The sequence below is a fragment of the Chelonoidis abingdonii genome, chromosome 17 (genome assembly GCF_003597395.2).
Source record: "Chelonoidis abingdonii isolate Lonesome George chromosome 17, CheloAbing_2.0, whole genome shotgun sequence".
Classification (NCBI taxonomy): Eukaryota; Metazoa; Chordata; order Testudines; family Testudinidae; genus Chelonoidis; species Chelonoidis abingdonii.
Window position 1 is genome coordinate 17,243,340 of NC_133785.1, and position 18,201 is coordinate 17,261,540.

General features: G+C 57.9%; 1 protein-coding gene across 1 annotated transcript in view; it reads left to right on the forward strand.

Annotated features, from left to right (window-relative positions):
- Positions 1-1,266: 1,266 nt before the first annotated feature.
- The window catches only part of COL7A1 (collagen type VII alpha 1 chain), a 96,847-nt gene continuing 79,912 nt past the window's right edge, over positions 1,267-18,201 (forward strand). Inside the window, exons 1-20 of the mRNA XM_075073324.1 lie at positions 1,267-1,276; positions 1,806-2,038; positions 2,522-2,615; positions 3,170-3,325; positions 3,978-4,141; positions 4,513-4,642; positions 5,480-5,599; positions 7,232-7,381; positions 7,562-7,681; positions 9,091-9,237; positions 11,851-11,967; positions 12,248-12,397; positions 12,963-13,091; positions 14,518-14,664; positions 15,111-15,233; positions 15,785-15,931; positions 16,211-16,336; positions 17,054-17,197; positions 17,304-17,429; positions 17,811-17,957. Of these exons, the coding sequence (XP_074929425.1) occupies positions 1,267-1,276; positions 1,806-2,038; positions 2,522-2,615; positions 3,170-3,325; positions 3,978-4,141; positions 4,513-4,642; positions 5,480-5,599; positions 7,232-7,381; positions 7,562-7,681; positions 9,091-9,237; positions 11,851-11,967; positions 12,248-12,397; positions 12,963-13,091; positions 14,518-14,664; positions 15,111-15,233; positions 15,785-15,931; positions 16,211-16,336; positions 17,054-17,197; positions 17,304-17,429; positions 17,811-17,957 (2,680 nt within the window). The remainder of the gene's footprint in view (positions 1,277-1,805; positions 2,039-2,521; positions 2,616-3,169; positions 3,326-3,977; positions 4,142-4,512; positions 4,643-5,479; positions 5,600-7,231; positions 7,382-7,561; positions 7,682-9,090; positions 9,238-11,850; positions 11,968-12,247; positions 12,398-12,962; positions 13,092-14,517; positions 14,665-15,110; positions 15,234-15,784; positions 15,932-16,210; positions 16,337-17,053; positions 17,198-17,303; positions 17,430-17,810; positions 17,958-18,201) is intronic.

Below are 18,201 nucleotides of genomic sequence, written 5' to 3' on the forward strand. Positions count from 1 at the left end.
ACAATTGGCAACCCTCAGGACTGCAAGTGGGGAGAGTGCGGCAGCTCTCTTGCAGACTTGCTGCTGCCCCTGTGCTCCTGGGATGGGCCAGAGGGCTCCCTGCAGGCTTGTTCTGCTCTAGGGTGTGACTGTGCTTCCCTGAGGCTCAGCCTGGGAGTTGCTGTCTCTCTCTTCCCCCACCAGCTTGATGATTGCCCCCTCCCCTGGGCTGGGGCATGAAGGAGCCCAGGGATTTTATCCTAGGGGAGGTTGGGATTTGCCCTGTGCTGAGACTCAAAGGAGGCTTGTGGCCAGGGATGCTCGAACAATTTGTACAGTGGGGGTGCTGAGAGCCATTGGACCAAACTGTAAACCCTGGATAGAATGGAAACCACTCTAAGCCAGGGGGTGCGGCAGCACCCCTAGTTCCAGCACCTGTGCTTGTGGCATGAGGGGAGGAGGAGGAAGGATCCATGGGCCTGGATGATGGAGCTGCCTCTCTCAGCCTACGTAGGACCTGGAACCCCAGCTGCCTCTTGGCAGGGACTTATCCCTGAAGGAATGTGGGATGTGTGAGGGGCTGGAGTGATTCCCAGGAGAGGGGCAGCTGCTGCCTCGCTAGTGAGTCCCTGGCCCCTTTGCAAGGCCTGTAATTGGCAGGGAGGAATGTGGTACTAGTCTGAGAAAATCCATCGTGCTCTCTGCTAAGAGGGCTCCTGGTCAATGGGCTCTGGGGGAGCTGTCAGCCCACAAGCAGTAGCTGCTGGCAGTGCTCATCCCCTGCATATTCATGGGATATCTCTGCCCTTGCCTGGATAGCCCTGTCTGCTCCACATCCGCTCAGCCCTGGAACTCCTTATATTAGAGGGACAGGCTGTCATGGCCTCTGGCCTTGGTGGAGAATGTGGCCCTGAGGTCCTCGCTTCCTTGCTCTGACTCACGGACTCTGGCTGTCTTGGAGCTCTCTGTGGGAGGAGTGCGGGCTCCTGAGGTTAGAGGCTGGAAGGGCTAAGCCAGTGGAGGGAGCCTCCATGGCAGGGCTAGGACCGTTCCCTCTGACTCTTACATGCTGGAGCAAAGGAAGTCAGCCCTGAGCTGCTGATGGTTGCTTTACAGGGACATGCATCAATGTCTATGCGGCAGACATTGTGTTCCTGGTGGATGGATCCTCCAGCATTGGGAGGGCCAACTTCCGCATGATCCGAGCCTTCATGGAGGACCTGGTCAGGCCCTTTGTCCATGTGGTTGGTGAGAGTGCGGTGCGATTCGGGGCAGTGCAGTACAGCGATGACCCCAGGTGAGTCCTGATGGTCCTGTCCCCCCAGCCAGACACATGGAGTCCAGGAAGCTCCCGCAGCCCTGTCCTCGGTGGGGGCACCTCTCTGTGTTCCTGGGGGTGGCTCTCAGGGTTCTAGTCGCCAAGGGAGCTCGGGGTGCTCGGAGTGGCCCCAGAGCTATCTGCTGGGGAGGAAGTGCTGCGGTTGCCTGACACCTGCTACTGACAGAGGAGGCCCAGCCTCTGCTCATGACCGCTGTTCTTAGCACCTTGTGGTATCCAGTGCATCTCCTTAATTGTCCCAGGCTGGGCAGGAGTAGGGTGAGAATAAAATATCTAATTATCTTTATTGCCCCTGCGCCCCCTAGCACACTTTCTATGGAGCCCCATTACAGAGAACCCACTGACCACCTCTGTAGTGTCATCACTTCGCTTCTGTGGAGCTGCACCCTAGGGATCCATGGGAAATGACCCATGGCCTATAGAAACCCTGTGGGTGCCCTGGTAGCTTCCCCTAAGGAAGCATGTGGGCCATGTGGTTACTGTGTAGGGATCCTGCTCAGGCTGGGAGCTGGCTATGTTGTGGTTTTCCCCCATCCCGCTGGGATTGCGTTTGTATCCAGGCTTGAGTTCACGTTCTCCCAGCATCCCAACGGGACAGAGGTGAGGAAGGCCATCCAGCAGCTGAGCTACAAGGGCGGGAACACACGCACAGGCGCCGGCCTCCGCTACATCGCTGACAACTTCTTTGGGCCCACTCAGATCCGGACTGGGGTCCCCAAGGTACCTCTAGAGAGACCCTGCTTATGCCATGGCCAGGGAATGTGAGCAAAACACTGTTAGCTCTCCTGCAAAGGGGCCAGAACATGCTGATGGCTAGGCCGGTCACTCGGATCCCTTGATGTTGGAGGGGGGAGCAGAGCTGGGCCCTTGGCAGGAGCGGGTGGGTCGCTACATCCCCTTTCCTTCGAACACCTGTGTAACATCTGTCCAGTTCCAACTCTTTCTCCATAACAGGGGAGACCGTGGGAAGGCAACATGCCCCAGCCCAGTGGTACTGTCTGATTTCTTTCCACCGTGGGCCCCTTCAGACTCAGCATCTGGGGGTCCCTGTCTCACATCTGCTATGCTTTGGCTGAGCAAGCTGTGGGCACTAGCCTTAGGGCCCCTCCCGCCTGAGGTGGGCCCCACGGCTTGTGCTGAGTCTGGTGGCTGATGTGGAGTTGGCCAGCCCCCTCCTGACATGCCATTGCCCCTTCCTGGCAGGTCTGCATCCTCATCACAGATGGCAAGTCTCAAGATGACACGGAGCAGCCCTCCGTGAAGCTGAAGGCTCAGGGCACTAAGGTCTTTTCTGTGGGTAAGTGACTCCAGCACCTGACAAGAGCCTGGGGGTCTCTCTGCCCTCACCAGGCTGCTCAGGACTCCCATCACTGGCCACGATGTCCCTTTGGTCCAGGGGAGCTCTAGGAGGAAGGGAGAGCCAGATATCCATCCTCTGATCTTGGCCAGTGCAGCTGCTGGATGAGAGTGGAAGCACCTGGTCGGGCTTGGAATGAACTTGATCCTCTAGCATGAGTAGGGGGAAGTGGATGGTACAGGGGTGTGAGGCTAGGGAGCTCTGACTTGCAGTGCCCTGTAACATCTTGCAGTGGCCAGCAAGGGTTGGTGGGAGGGGACGGGCCAAGGGCTCTGGGAACCCAGCACTCCTGTAATGTGCTGCAGCTAGCCATGAAAGTCTGAGGCTGTAGCAGCTGGCTAGGGCAAGTAAGAATGGGGGGTACCACTGTGCCGAATGGGGGGTGCCACTGTGCCAACCGGTGAGTGGAGGGGGACATGGCTCAGGGCATAGCTGGGGATTATTCTCAGGAGAGAGACCTCAGTGCTCATTCACCGGCTCTTCACCCCCTACAGGGATCAAGAACGCAGACCGCGCGGAGCTCATGCGTGTGGCCTCCACTCCCACAGAGGACTACTTCTTCTACGTCAATGACTTTAAGATCCTGGGCACCCTGCTGCCGCTGGTGTCTCAGAGGGTGTGTGCCAGCACTGGAGGGTTCCTGCAGACGGGTAAGGGGTGTGTTGCAGCTAGCGCTCTCGGCCTCCCGCTGTGATGGCTCAGCCCTGGACATGCTTTGGAATGCTGTGTTTGATTGCATCTCCTGTTTGCAGTGTCCGTCTAACCCATGAGATAATTACAGCCGAGGGATTTTAGCAATCTCCCCACTGGGACAGTTTGGGCGCTGTCTGCACTTGGCTCTGCCTGGCAAGATACCTCTCTTTCTGAGTCTCAGGCACTGGCTGCTGTAGCTGTTTCTGGTGCTGCAGAGGAAGGTTTAAATTCCACCTTCCCTTGTGTTCCTGGAGATGAGCCCCATCCTGGAAGTACACCTCGGTGTCTAGGGCTCAGTGCCAGTGTCACACTGAGGCACTGTTTGGTGGTGATGGGATGCTGACTGGGGCCCTGTGTTGGTTCGCTTTGGCCCCACAGGTGCTGCCCTGCCCAGCTGATTCCCCTCCACCCAGGAAGTTTGAGTGAGAACATTTTCATAATTCCCTTCTGATAACATTCTTCGGTGTGGCAGAGGCCATCCATCCCCAAGCGGGCTCCCTGTGTTGGGCAGCTGGGAGTTAGAGTAAGCGCCTTGGCTCTGTACGTGTCAATCCTGGGGAAGGTGTGGTGGCAGCAGGGAGCCTGACTGCTGCTTCTCTTCCCCCTAAGGTCCGCGGGTGTACAGTGGCCCATCCAACCTGGTCTTTGTGGAGCAGACGGTTGACATGCTCAGGATCCGCTGGACTGCGGCAGGCGGCCCGGTCACAGGCTACAAAGTCCAGTATGTGCCGCTCACGGGCTTGGGGCAGCAAGTGACAGCAGAGATGCAAGAGGTGAGAGCTTCCCTTTCCAGCTACAGTCTGGAGATCCGCCTGCTGGGCAGGCTCAGGAGAGAGGCCAGTGGGACTAAACTACCGTCCTTGCTGGGAAAGGGGAGTTTCTCTGGCTGAGGCACACTGGGACGGGTGTACATGCAGCCTGCCCTGTGGGTGAATGGAGCCTGTTGGCTTCCCGTGGCGGCAGCTCTGATCCCTGATCCAGCACCAAACCCCTTAGTTGCAAAATCCCATCTGGAGCCCACCCGCTCCATGGGGCCTGGCTCAGTGGGCCGTGCCATCTGGACAGCAGGAGGAGGCTGGCGAGCAGGCAGGATGTTCGATCTCTCTGGCTGAAGAGGGGAATGCCTTTGGGTGCCTTTGAACAGGTCAGCCTGAGCCCCGGGGAGACTAGCACCGTGCTGAGCCAGCTGACAGGAGGAACGGATTATCTGGTCACCGTCATCGCCCAGTATGCCAACAGCATCGGCGAATCGGTCTCTGGCAAAGGACGCACTGGTGAGTAACGTGCCCAGCTCCCCATGCATGCAGCGCATTTGCCGCTGCCCCCATGCCCTATCCGCCTGCCCAGACGCAGGAGCCAGCTTGCACTCCCAGGCTCCCCAGTGCCCTCTGAGCCAGGAGGATTCCTGGTGGAAGAGCCTGGTGATCTTGGAGTCCAGCCTGGCGCTAGAAAGCTTGGCTACCCTGTCCATGCACCATTGTCTGAGGATGGGGCCCCATTACAGGGGTAGGACCTGGTTTCTCAGGGCAGTGGCTAGTGAATGAGCTGGCTGCAAGCCCACTCAAGGATGGGACAGGCCTGCTGGACCCCTTCCGGCTCAGTTTGGAGTGAGTGAGGGTCCTCATGCCTGTGACCGTGGCAGGCTTCTCATGGGAATGGGTGACTCCCTGTGGCCCCAGCATGTGCTCACTCCATCATTGCCGCCATCTTGGATTCTGTGGCTGGATGACCGCGCTGGGATTGATAGGGTGTGAGTGCCGCTGCTGAGCCAGGAACTGGGCTCTCGTGCTGATGGTTTTTGGTGGGTCCCACAATAGTGTTAGCTCCGGGGCATTGGTGGGCTTGGCAGGGGAGAGATGAACAGTATATGGGGAGACTTTGAGTCAATGTTTAGAATCCCCAGGATGCGTGTCGGGCTTAGGGCTGCTCCGCCACATGCTGGGTCTTGGCCCCAGGTTGGCTAATGACCGCTCCTGCCCCCTCCTGCATCGCCCTGGGGCAGCTTGCTTTCCTCCTGGCACCAAGACACCTCTTGACCCCGCCCAAAGGGCTGGGTGCTCTCTGGGGCAGGAGTGTGTGAGGGTGATGGCCTTGCCCCCATTCTCTTTCAGGGGCCCTGTCTGGAGTGTCAAATTTCCGAGTCGTGGAGGCCGGGCCGTCCTTCCTCAGACTGGCCTGGGGAGCTGCTCTGGAGAACTTGCAGGGCTACCGGATCACCTACGTGGCCCGAGGTGAGGGCAGAGTGCAGGCAATTGGACCGGGGAGGCCCCACCTCTCCTGTGGCTCTGCAGTCTGGGAACGTCCCTGTGGGCTGTTCTCTTCCACAAGAGAACTGCCAGCCAGCCTGGCTACGGACCCTCGTCCCTCACGTGTAGGGTGTGGCACCTGGATCCATTCCAGGAGGGCAGGGGAATCTATGCCTGGGCAGGCCTTTCTCCACTGCCCTAGGACTCAGCTGGGTGGGAGGGTTGGAGGAGAAGCAGCTAGCATGGATCTCTGCTCCCTTCGCTCTTTGGCTGCATGACTTCCCTTCCCTAGTCTGTCCAGCAGCTTTATTAGCTACGAACCCCAAGAAGCAGACAGACGTGTGGACTCCCTCCAAGGCAGGCAGACACAGAGCCAGTTGAATGGCCTCTTGCTCCTTTGGGAGGCTGTGCTGTGCTGGGGTCAGTGCAGAGCAGCTGCTGTGCCCGAAGGGGGTGGGCGGTGCCACCAGGATCTCTGTGATACAGTGAGTGGCGATCATGTGCCAGAGTGAAGCCCAGGCACCTCATAGGTGAGAGCGGGTTCCTGCCCCAGCTCTCCTCTTGCTGCAGCTGTACGTGTTGGGGGGGAATGTGTGGGCTGAGGTGCTTCTGTATATCCAGCGTGTATGTGTGTGGGGTGGTTTGGAAGGGGGTTGGGTGCGTGTTTTGGGGTCAGTTGTGTGGGTGCTGGGGTGTGGGTGTACAGGACTGGTTTGTGTGTACGGGAGGAGGTCAGTACATGTGCTGTGTGTGTGTGTGTGTGTGTGTGTACAGAGACTCTCTGTCCATGCTGGGGTTCGGACAGGAGTGTAGCTGGTTTCAAGGCCCCTCCCCTCCTCCCGTGCTGTTTTCTATAGGAAGCTGCACCTAGAGCTGCCCCTCCCCAGCCTGCAGCCATCCCAGTGCATGTGGCCCTGGCAGCACTCCTAATGTGCCTCGCCCTGCATGCTGCCACGCCTGGCTGCCATGGCAGTGCATCTCCCCAGCAGAGAATGCTGGCCCTGAAGGCACAAAAACACCACTGAGCTCATCAGAACCACCCATGTGCCCTGCCCAGACCCAGTGCCCAGCTGAGGGAGCCAGCTTAGAACTGAGTGTGGAGCTTTCCTTGCCATCTTCCTCTCTCATGGCATCTGCAAGGGGGTGTCAGGACTTACCTACAGTTCCCTACCAGGGAGTGCAAGTGGGGCCCTTGCTCCCTTTTCCCAGCCCTGCCTGGTTTGCTTGAGCCCCTGATCTTTGTTTAGCTTCTTGCACTGGCAGAACCCTGCTGCTGGGAATGAATGTACTGAGTGCACATAGCGTGTCTGCTCATGCTGCTAACCACGTGCTTGCACATGTGGGAGGGCAAGTGTGCTCTGTGCTGCATATACCTGGGGCTCCCCCTCGCCACCCCACCTGGGCCCCAGAGTGTTACAGTCTTGACCTACTGCATGAAGGGAAGGCCTGTCTGAAGCCCCACACAGACAGCTTGTGTTCTGCAGCCTGCCCAAGGACAGGGGTGGTGTCCTGTAGCGCCAGAGCCCCCTGCCTTCCAATGGATAGTCCCGTGTCCCCCCCCGTTCTAACCCCAGGTGCTGGGCCCCACTCATGTGTTGCTGTCTGTGCCCATCACAGGTGAGGCTCAAGCAGAGGAGATGAGCCTGGGAGCCAACACTGTGTCCGTCACGCTCAGCAACTTGCGCCCCAACACTGATTACGTGGTCACGCTTCAGCCTATCTCCCAGCGGCAGACGGCAGCACCGTCCCAGCTAACCGGCCGAACCTGTAAGTACCATCTGCTGTTCTAGTGTCTCTGATGGGAGCTGACAATGCAGTAGGGTGGCTGGACTGGGCTGGACTCTGCGGTATCCTTTGGCTACCTTGTGGGTTGCGTGAAGGCTGCTCCCTCTGGGTCTCACATTTGTGCCATGGTTGTGTGTTTTGTTTGATTCCCTCTCCCCCTAGTGCGTTTGGAAGGGGTGCAGCAGCTGTCAGTTCAGAACATCTCCCAGCAGAGCATGCTGGTGACCTGGCGGAGTGTGAGTGGAGCTACTGGATACCGGGTCTCGTGGGGGCTCCCCTCAGGTAGATCTGCCTGATTCACTAGAACTCTCTCCTTTCCAAAAACCAGTGGCAGGGTCTGTAGACTGAACAATGGACACGGGTCCCCAGATCTCCGGGTTGGATGATGGGGACCCCATCGTGCTGAGCTGTGGTGCAAGCTCTAAGGAGCGGGTGGGTGGGGGTGGGAGGGCTGGCATGCCTTCCAGCAGAGCAGATGCACCCCTCCCATGGTACAGGACTCTTCTGTAGTCAGGTGCATTATGGGGCAGAGAGTCCCAAACTGTGTTCTCTGGAGCACCTGCTGCTGCAGTGTGGAGAGACTGGAGCTTCCAGAGTGGCTGGAGGACAGGCAAGTGAGGCAACATGCTGAGGGGAGAAAGGGACCAAGGGGCTGGGCAGGATGCCCAAGACAGAAGGGAACGAAGTGGCAGACAAGCACGTACAGGGGGAGAAGAGGAGGGCAGGTGGCAGAGCTGTTTGAGCAGTTGGGGGTGAGAGGAAGAAAGTTGTGCAGGGAGGAATGGAATGAGCAAAAGGGGCCGGGGCGATGAATTTCTATCAAGAGGATCTTTATGACACTGAGAGCAATTCAGATCCATACCTGCTGCCCTGCTGGGCCTTGTGCCAGTCCCAGGGGCATAACAGCCTGGGACTGGGTGGGGAGAGGCCATGCGCCCGGCTCTCTGTCCGTTCTCTGGAAGACTAGGCAAGGCCCTGTTCTGGGGGTACTGGGGATCTCTCCTTCCGCCCCTGAGACACATAGAGAATCAGGCCCAGTCACACCAGACTGAAAGGTGTCCGTGAGTTCCTGGAAATGACCTCTCCAAGCACTTTGGGGTTTGCGCAGCTTTTCAGCCTGGTTAGCCACGTTGTCTGTACAGAGCCCATTGCTGAATCCTTCCAGAAAGGCCCACACATCTGGGTCACAGGTGCAGGACCCAGGCCTGCACACTTCTGGGCACAGAACTCTGGGAGTTCTGCTTGTCGAGGATGGGTAGGATCAGGCCCTGTATGTTAGTCACCTGTATCTGAGATGGGGTGGGGGGAGCTTTCTTGTTCGATCATCCCCCAGCTTGTCTATTAACATGAAGAGTTTTTACTGACAAAGCCACGTGTGGCTGGGTGTGGGAGTGGTGTCAGGATGTTTGCTGGCCTTTGACAGCCCAGAATCCAAGTCCTGATGAGATGGGCCTGGGGTGTGGCCTGGTGTATGGAGGGATGCCAGACTAGACTTGATTTTACTGTGTTATGGAGGTAGGGATACTGGATTAGCAGCGTGGCTCTGGCCCCATGCAATCAGGAGGTGGGACAGCAGACTGGAAGGGTTGTTGGTCTGGTCTGATGTGGAGACCCTGGGGTTGCATGGGGCTCTCATTTGAACAGACGGCCAGGAATTGTGCCTTAAGCCTTTTTGCTCTGGATTATCTCAGGCCAGGACATTCGGAAATTTGATGTGGATGCCAGCAAGAATTCCTACCTGCTGACAGGGCTGCAGCCAGACACAGATTACCTGCTGACGGTCACTTCACTCTACGGGCAAGTGGAGGGGCCCCCAGCCTCCATTAGGAGAAGAACAGGTGTGTGCATGGCCATGGGAGAGGCTTTCCACCGCTGAGGGGTGGGGGCAGGGTCTGTGCCAAGAAACTGGTCTCTCTTTGGGATAACTGTAGTATTTGCACTATGGTAGCACCCAGAGGCCCCAGTCAGGGCTCCATTGTGCCAAGCCCTGTATAGATTGTGACACTCCCCAGGAGCAAGGCACCCCCCCCCCACCTGTCCTTAGCATGAGGAAGTCACTTCTGTGGATCAGCTTCCAGCAGCCACTGGCAGCCCAAGCACTGCCTTCCAGATCCCCACAGGCCTTGCTCTCTGAACAGGTAGGAATCGGCACACGCCAATCCCTGAGTCCTCCGAGCATACAGTGCAACATCCAGCCACTGATCCACCAGCCACTCTTAGAATTATCAGGCCTGCTGTCCCCAAAGGAACTGTATGCACCAGCTTGTCAGACTGAGCTCAGGACCAGCACTCTGCTTAACACACAGCGCTGAGATATATTGACAGTGAAAACTAGAATAGGTTTATCATCAAAGAACAGAGATTCCTGTGATAGTGAGTAAGGGTATCGGAAATAAATGGTTACATACAAAACAAAATCATCACCAGCTCTCTAGATAACTACATTAACAACTTCTCCTCCTGTCTGAAGGAGCAGATCTTGCCCAACGTGCTTACCAGTGTTTTCAGCCAAGTCTGATGGAGACCCCTCTTTCATGAAGCAATCTCACAGTCTGTTTGCTTCCTAGGTGAAGGATGCCAGAGTGTCTTCTTTGCCCCAGATATATTTGAGAAAATCTTTGATGTGCACTTCAAGTATTGTTCTCCCTGCCCACTGTTTGCTTCTTCCTATTACTTTTTCCAAAACTTTGTTAGCACTCAATTCAGCCTGCTGAGGGGAGACCCATTGTGAAGCAGACAATACTTCCATTTCCATGTAAGCAGCCAGATAGAGAAACATTTCTTGACTGGCAGAAAACCTGTTTTTTTCACCTTTTGCTTGACCTAGAAAACATGATTTTCAGTGTATGTACATAACTCCTTACGAAACCTCTGTACATGCATTTCCTGATACTGATGATGAATGTGACACTGGCTTTTGTTTGTGACCTTCCACGGCACTCTTTGGTGAGCTAGAACATATATACCAGATCCAGGAGATCCCAATCAGCCCTGTGCAGCCCCTCTGTGCTCCTCGCCAGTTGGCAAGAAGAGATTCTTGTGTCACAGATGACCACCCATGCATATATAATGAAGAGAGAGGTCAAGCCCCCAAGAACTTACGCTCTGAGTATGTCCAGAGAGCCAATAGGACACGCAGCTGGAGCAGCACAAAGTACTATCAATGCACGTGGCCCCAGGCTTGGCTGGTATCCCTCTCATGGGAGAGCAATGTACAGGGGACACAGTAGCTCTGCATCCTGGTCTGGTTGGGGGGGGGGGGGTTTAATATGGTACTGAAGGGATCCTGGCTGAGAGAGCGCTTTTGTAATGTCCAGGAAGCGGGATGAGATGGCACCTACAGTCAAGTGGGGAGGAGACTGGGGCTGCTCTTACAGAAACAGTCCTGACAGTATCTCTGCTGGTTGACCCCAGTAGTACCATCCCTGGTGCCCTTGGCCGGATCTCCAGGGGGTTAATGCCATTCTCCAGGCCAGGACACAGTAGCCTTTCCTTTCTCACAGGTCCCTGGGGAGGGAGGCCCCTATTGTAAGCGGGGGGCTCAGCCCTGGGGTGCCCCCATGGCACAAACATTTCTGGACACGTTCTAAAGCAGAGGGAGATGGAGAGTTAATTTTACCATGTCTTTTTTCTGGATGGGAGCATCAGTTGTTCCAGGCCTGGCCCGGGGATGCTGTGCCTGGTGCCCCACCATGGTGTAGGCGGGAGGAAGAAGGAGCCCTCTGTAGGGGGCTCATGGGAGCCCTGCTGGGGCTCCTGGGCCTTTCCAGGTCTTTCCAGGCCATTGGGCTCGTGAGCCAAGAATGGCACTACTGATATTGGATACAGGGCATTTTTGTTTGATTCAAGCTCATAAAAGGTCCAGAGAGGTGGAGAACCCCAGGGGCAGAGATGTTAGGAGTGGGGAGATCACAGCATGAGGGGAGGGAGGGGGAGCAGGAGGTAGCTAGCTCAGGGCAAAGGGTCACCACTCCCCACCTAGACAGGATACCAGCATGCATGTGCTGATGTCAGCCCCGGTGCGGCCTGGGGGAGGGAGTGGGGTGGCCATCTCCCCAGCCCTGTTGTTCCTCCCTTCTCCTGGCATAGTGGCTCTCTCGCCAGTGCAGCCCCCGGCTTGCCAGCCCCACAGACTGAATCCCTACCCAGAGCAGGCCCCGCTGAGGCAGTGCCAGAGCTGCTTCCCCCACGAGCTGCCAGGGGAGGACCCTCCATTGGAGGAGGGTATGCAGCCCAGCTGGTGGTAATTAGCAACAGCTGTGGTGGTGGGCACTGAACTGAGGCCCACCACCTCACTTCCCAGAGCGCTACTCTGTTGGGAGCCCAGCTATCGGCTCAGCCTGGGAGATGGATTTGGAAGCCTAAGTGTTTCCCTTCGGTGGGCTCCAGGCTCCGTCGAGAGCCTTCATGCTGCTGAGCTCAATCTGGCCATCTGTCTGTCCTTCCTCTAGAAACAGGCATAGTCCAGTCCCTGAGGACCGTCATTCTGGGCCCAACATCCATCCAGGTGGCTTGGAACATCATCCGCGATGCCCGTGGCTACCGGCTGGAGTGGAGAAGAGCAACAGGTAGGCTGGCCAGGTCTCCTGGGCAGGGGGCGGGGAAGGCTACTGGAGAGGCTGAAAGGCCGTGTCTGCGTGGGGGTAGGGTGATAGATCCCCACCCTGGATCTCCTCAGGCTCAGCTGGGCTCCAGGTCTGGCTCACAGACTGGCCAAGCGGTTCAGGGGGATCCAGCTGCCAGTGCAGGGGTCTCTGGGAGGACTAAGGGGAGGGGAAGTGCTGAGATTCAGGGCTGGGAAGCAGCAAGTGACTGCCTCATCCCTCCCTACTCCATTCTGGTTCTCAGGTGCTGAGCCCCCAAAGACTGTGTCCTTGCCCACCAACATCAACAGCTACCAGCTCACTGGCCTGCAGCCAGCCACGGAATATCGCATCACCCTCTACACCCTGTACGATGGGAGGGAGGTGGCCACACCTGTAACCATCTCCCAGACCGGTGAGTGAAAGCCCTTAGGGCCCACATGGGTGGAGTGGGCAAAGGAGAGGAATCCCAGAGCCTGGAGGTGCCCAGTGCACAATGCAAGTGGCTCTGTAACATCCTGCCAGCCTTTTTTGGGTGGGTGGCCCTCCAAGTGAGTGACATCCCCAGCACAGGGCTCCTGCTCTGCTCCCGGCTCCCCGCTAGGCTCTGGCTTGGCAGCATGGGTGGGGTCATTGCTAAATGCTGGGCTCCCTGCCAGGCCCAGACTGCGTGGGGCTGACAGACCTGCCCCCTTCCTGGAGCTCCTTGACTGTACGATTTCAAAGGAAGCAACTTGGGTGCTGGGCAAACAGTGATCAAACCTGTCCTTTCCCTTGCACTGGAGCCTCCATCCGTGCAACAGTGGGCGTGCCAGGAACCCCATGAACTGGGTGAGGGCAGGATCTCCTGGCTCTGCCAGGCCTGTTCTGACTGTGCCATACATCTGTGGTGCCCCGCCCTCTCCTTCCAGTTTGCATGGTGTCCCAGGCTCTGCCTGCCCAGCTCCGAGCCATGGCCCTAGCGCTGTCTTGTCTTGCAGGAGTGGAGCCCCCAGTGGGCAGCATTTCTGACCTGCGGGTCGTTGATACCATGGGGAAGAGGATCCGGCTGGCCTGGACTGGGGTCCCGGGTGCCACCGAATACAAGATTGTGCTGCGCAACTCCCAGGGTGAGTCTCCAGCGGGGAGCCAGTGCTTGGGGGGGCCGCAGGAGAGTTGTGGCTCCAGGCTGGAGTTCCAGACCCACCCAGAGCTGACTCTTTGGAATGCCACTTGCCTCCTGACGCATCTGAGGCCCAGTGGGGGCGCAGGGGGGGACTGGGACAGGCCAAAGCCCTGGAGACCCTGGGTGTCTAGATACCCAATGGAGGCTAACTGCAGTCCTGGGAATGACACCTCCACACACAGTTAGAGATCCACCCCACATCAGTGCTTCTGCGAAGCAGCCCTTCAGTCCTTCATCTCCCAATCCTGCTGAGAGGACAGGTGAGGACTTGTTCACTGTTTAGTTGGCTGGCACTAGCCCTGTGCTGAGTGCTTGGGAGCAGCTGGCTGAGATTTCTGAGATAGATGCTAAATATGAGACCATAGGTTTTGATGGCATTAAGTCTGTGAGTGATTAAAGCTCACACTGCAGTGCCCCCTTGCTGCCCCGCTTTCTCCTTTGTGCTGTGATTTGGATATTCACTGCAGTGCACTCTGCACTGTCCCTCTCTGTGTGCTGCACAGCCTTGTGTTTGAAGCTGTGATGGGGAAGCTGGGTAGGGGCCAGCTGGGGCTTTTGGCCTCTGGGGAACTGCAGGAGGCAGCTTGGATTAGTGGCATAAGCCTGTTAGCTGGACACTTGCCAAAATGAGCAGCACTGAAATAGTTAAGAGTTAGCATTTACACTGTGATCATTAGGTTCGGGAGTCAACAACCCATGCTCATGTGAATAGAGCAGTTCCCACGTCTGAGGTATTGTTTCAGGTTGCCAGCAGACTCAGGCAGGCATATTGCTGTGTCTGCTACACTGGGGACACATTTTGAAGGTTTGCCTCACACCTGTCAGGCCACAGCTGAATTGTGCGACACAAAGCTGATGCCACAAACAGGGAGCACATGTTCACAAACTCATGTTCAGTAGTGGGGGGGTTACCAGTTCCCAGTCCACCAGCTCCAGGTGCTCTAGCCACCCCAGGCCTGGCATTCCTCCACAGCACCATTGGCCGGGCACCAGCTAGTGGGCCACCCTCTGCTGGGTGATATGGAATAGCATGTGTGCTTCCAGGCCCCTCCGCCCCAGGCCATGCAAGTGGGCTCTGATTGAAGTGCACTCACCCTGCCCATCAGACCAGACATGTGAATGTAGTGGGGAAGGAGTGGTACCTGCTCCCCCTCCACTCTCCAGCCCAGTCAGCTCCCCAGCCAAGAGATCTGTGCCCAAAGGCCAAAGAGGCAGCTGGGGTCAGCGTGGCTTGGCCTGTGGGTGGGGGTGCAGTGCTTTGTATCTGGGTCTGAGAGTAGCAGGGATGTCACATCAGCTACGTCAGAGTCCCTCTGTGACATCAGAGCTGGAGGGAGCCCTGAGCCTCCTCATTCCTCTCATCCCTGCAGATGGCAGTGACAGGACCAGGCTGATCCCAGGCACCCAGACCACGCTGGAGCTCGAGGACCTGAGAGAGGAGGTCACCTATGTAGTGCGTGTGTCAGCCCTGATTGGCAGGCGCGAGGGCAGTGCTGTCCCCATCAGTGTCCGCATTGGTGAGTGCCAGCTAGCCCCGGTGGATGGGTGAGTGGGAGCTGAGATCGGCCTGCGTCAGCCTGAGGGAGGATAGGCTGAACTGAGTGTTCTCCTCTCGTGGAGCTGATCCCAGGCACAGTCAAATGGGATTTCTTCCAGCAACCCCGGGAGCTCTGACTGGGGCATGGGTGGGAGATGGGTTCTTGTCAGTTCACACAGGGGTCAGTCCCTCTTTTCCTAGCTCTTTTCCCTCTCCCAGCAGCAGGCTCAGCTGGCATTCAGCACAGCTGGCAGTGTCTCTCTAGAACAGGCACCCAGCCCTGCTCTATGAGCCATGCATACTATGTCCGGTATTAACCCCACTCCAGGGGCCTAGTCACTGCACCTTTCCCCTGGGGCAATCATGCCTGCGCCCTCTTGGACTCGCTCTGTCTGACTGGGGGGTTCCCTTGTGTTTCTATGGCAGAGCCGTCAGTGAGCAGCGTGTCCAACCTGCAAGCGGTGCCTGTGGGTGTGGGCCGTGTGCGACTTTCGTGGAGTGCCATACCCAGGGCCACTGAGTACAAACTGGTGATCACTAACAGGCAGGGTAAGAGCTGGCCTGCAGAACGTGGGCATGGGCATTGGATAGGCTGTGGTATGGGGGTCGTGCCTGTTGGTACCCACTTCTCTGCCTGGCAGAGCTCTGGCACCTGGAGGGATGTCAGTGGAACATGGATAAAAGGTGGACAGTGTGGGAGGCAGTGATGGGGCAGGGCAGAGGGCCTGGGTCCTGTGGGGGGAACAGGGTGAAGGACTTGGATCTTGTGGTGGGGAGGGGGACAGTGGGATGACAGGGTGGGGCTCATGCACAGCTGGGACTGAACAGGGCGGAGGGGCAAGGGCCTGTGGGAGGCAGGGCAGGGCGGAGGGGTTGGGAGTTACGGGAGGAGCAGGACATGGCTGCGGGTGGCTGTGACAGGGGCTTTTGTGTTGGGCGAGCCTGGCATGCACCAGCAGTACATTAGGGCCTTCACCCCTGCGTCGAAGTGTCTGAGAGCCCTTCCCCCAGCCTCCCCATGCCGCAGTAGCCGTGCAGTGAGAGCCACGCTCCCTGCTGGGTCACAGAGACCGACTCCCCTGTGCTCTCCTTTGTTGCAGATGGCTCAGAGGAGATCAGGCGCATACCAGGCAACCGGAATTTCTTTGAGCTGCAGGATTTGAAGGAGGGAGCCACATACCTGGTGCAGGTGACAACTCTGATGGGCAGCCAGGAAAGTGACCCTGCCACTATCACTGTCCAGCTGGGTACGTCTGTGTGGGGACCCGCGCAGGGGCACGGGTAGCACTTGGGGGTGGCAGCAGGCTGGCTCAGCACTCGGGCTAAACGGTCCAGCTCTCCCAGCAAGCCTGCGGGGCTGGGTGTCACCACTGCAGGGCATCCGGTTCTCCCAATGAAGGCTCTGGGTATGCAGCCCTTGGTTAGCACCAGCATCTGTTCCTGCCTTCTGGCTGGGCTGATTGCGGGGACTGGGCTTGACAGACGAGTCTCTGGGGTCTGGGCTGACACTGTCTCCGGCCCTGCAGATCGCCTGTCTGTGGACAGCATCACCAACCTGCGGGTGGCTGAGATCAGACCCAACCAGCTGAGGGTCGCATGGAGTGGGCTTCCTGGGGCGACTGGCTACAAGTTGACATGGCGGGCGAGTGATGGTAGGTGTACTGAATGTGTGTGTGCTCAGGTGGGCCATTGAAGTCAGACTATCCGGACTGGCTCCTTGCCTTGGGAGATGCCCCCGTTACCCATCTACCTCTGCTAGGAGGCACCCAACTGCAGCACGGTCTAGTGGTTACAGCAGGGGACTGGTTTCTGTGCCTGGCTTCTTGCTTAGAGCCGGTGACAGGATCCCCTTTGCTCACTGGCAGCCCAGAGCTTGCAATGGCTTTGGCCTGGGGTATGTTGCTGCCCCCAATCTATTCTAGGGCCAGCTGGGCTGGCTGTGCCATAGCTGGGAATAAGCTGCAGCCTCACAGAGCAGATCCTGCTGCTGGAGTTTTGCAGGCCAGTGCCAGCTGCAGGCAGGGTGGGACTTGGTTTGGCCATTCCATGCTCAGTGGCCTGTGCTTGGCTAACCCATCATTCATTATTTGAGGAGACCCCGGCCTGCTGCTCCCTGGGGAGAGCACAGACTGGAATCCTGGCCCATGCTGTTCCCATATTGGTGGGTCACATCCAAATGGCAGCTGCTGTTGCCATTGTCTCCCCGCTGGATGGGGTGTGGCCATGACATGCTGGCCGTGGTCCTCCTTGATCGTTGCAGCATCTTGTCCTGGGGTGTCCCTCCCGCAGCAGCTTAGCCCGCCCCTGCCCTCCCAGACCTGCCCTGCCTATGAAATCCAACCCCTGCAGCTTGCGCTTCTCTCCCACAGGTCAGGAGATCTCCCGGGTCCTGCCAGCTGACAGGACCTCCTTCAGCATCGAGGAGCTGCAGGCTGGAGCCATCTATGTTATTGGGGTTTCGGCCCTGGTAGGCAGCAGAGAAGGCAGCCCCGTCACCATTGCAGCTAGAACAGGTGAGGCCTCGCCTGGCCCCAGGGTGCAGCTCCTCCCTGCCCCTTGTGACTCTGTGCGATACTGATCTCTTAGTAACCCAGGCGTCCTGTCTGCCCTCTGTCACAGCTCCAGAGCAGGTGGGGACGGTCTCCAGCCTCAAGGTCCTCTCGTCCAGGAGCAACGTTGTCCGGGTCACCTGGGTTGGAGTGCCTGGGGCGACAGCCTACAAGGTGGTGTGGAGCCGGCGAGACGGTAAAGTACCCAGCCAGGTCAACACAATGTCTGTGGTGCCTACATCCCCAAACCTCTACCCAGCTCTGTTCTGACTGTGTCGGGAGCTCCGGGAGTCGCATGGTTGACTTGGCCTGCACACCCCATCACTCCACTCCTCTAGCGCTCAAAGGACAGAGGGCCTTTACCTCCAGCCCTGGAGTCTCCTCTCTGCCATTATCTGACTGGCATAAACTTGGAGCTGAGCATTATGAGATGAATCTCTCCCTTTCCTGATCACCAGCTAGTGGAGCACCTGGCTCTGCGTCCCCCTCCTCCCCCTCCGGGCACCGGGAACAAGGCCAGCATCCCTGCCAGTTCTGCCCCTTCTGGGTGCCAGGTTAACCCTCTGTTCCTTTGCAGGGGGCTCCGAGTCGAGTGAGGTGGTTTCTGGTGACACCAGCTCCTTTGACATTCTCAACCTGGAGGGTGGGGTCAGCTACACCGTGAAGGTCACAGCACTGATTGGCAACCGCGAGGGTGACCCTGTCTCCATCATCGTCACCACACGTAGGTGTTGATGCCTGGCCATGGGAGGCCTGGATCTCTGCTGGGCCTAGACTGGGCTGTGGGTGGAGTTGGTGACTGCCATTGTCCAGGGTGTCCTCGACCTGGGCGGTGCCCTCCCAGTGGGTGTGGGTAGGAACTGGAACTCCCATCTGCTCCTTGCTCTAAGATCTGTGGCCTGAGCTGGTGGGCAGTGCCTGTGTGGGAGCTGGAGGTCGTGTTGCCTGTGCCAGGGAATTAGCAGCAA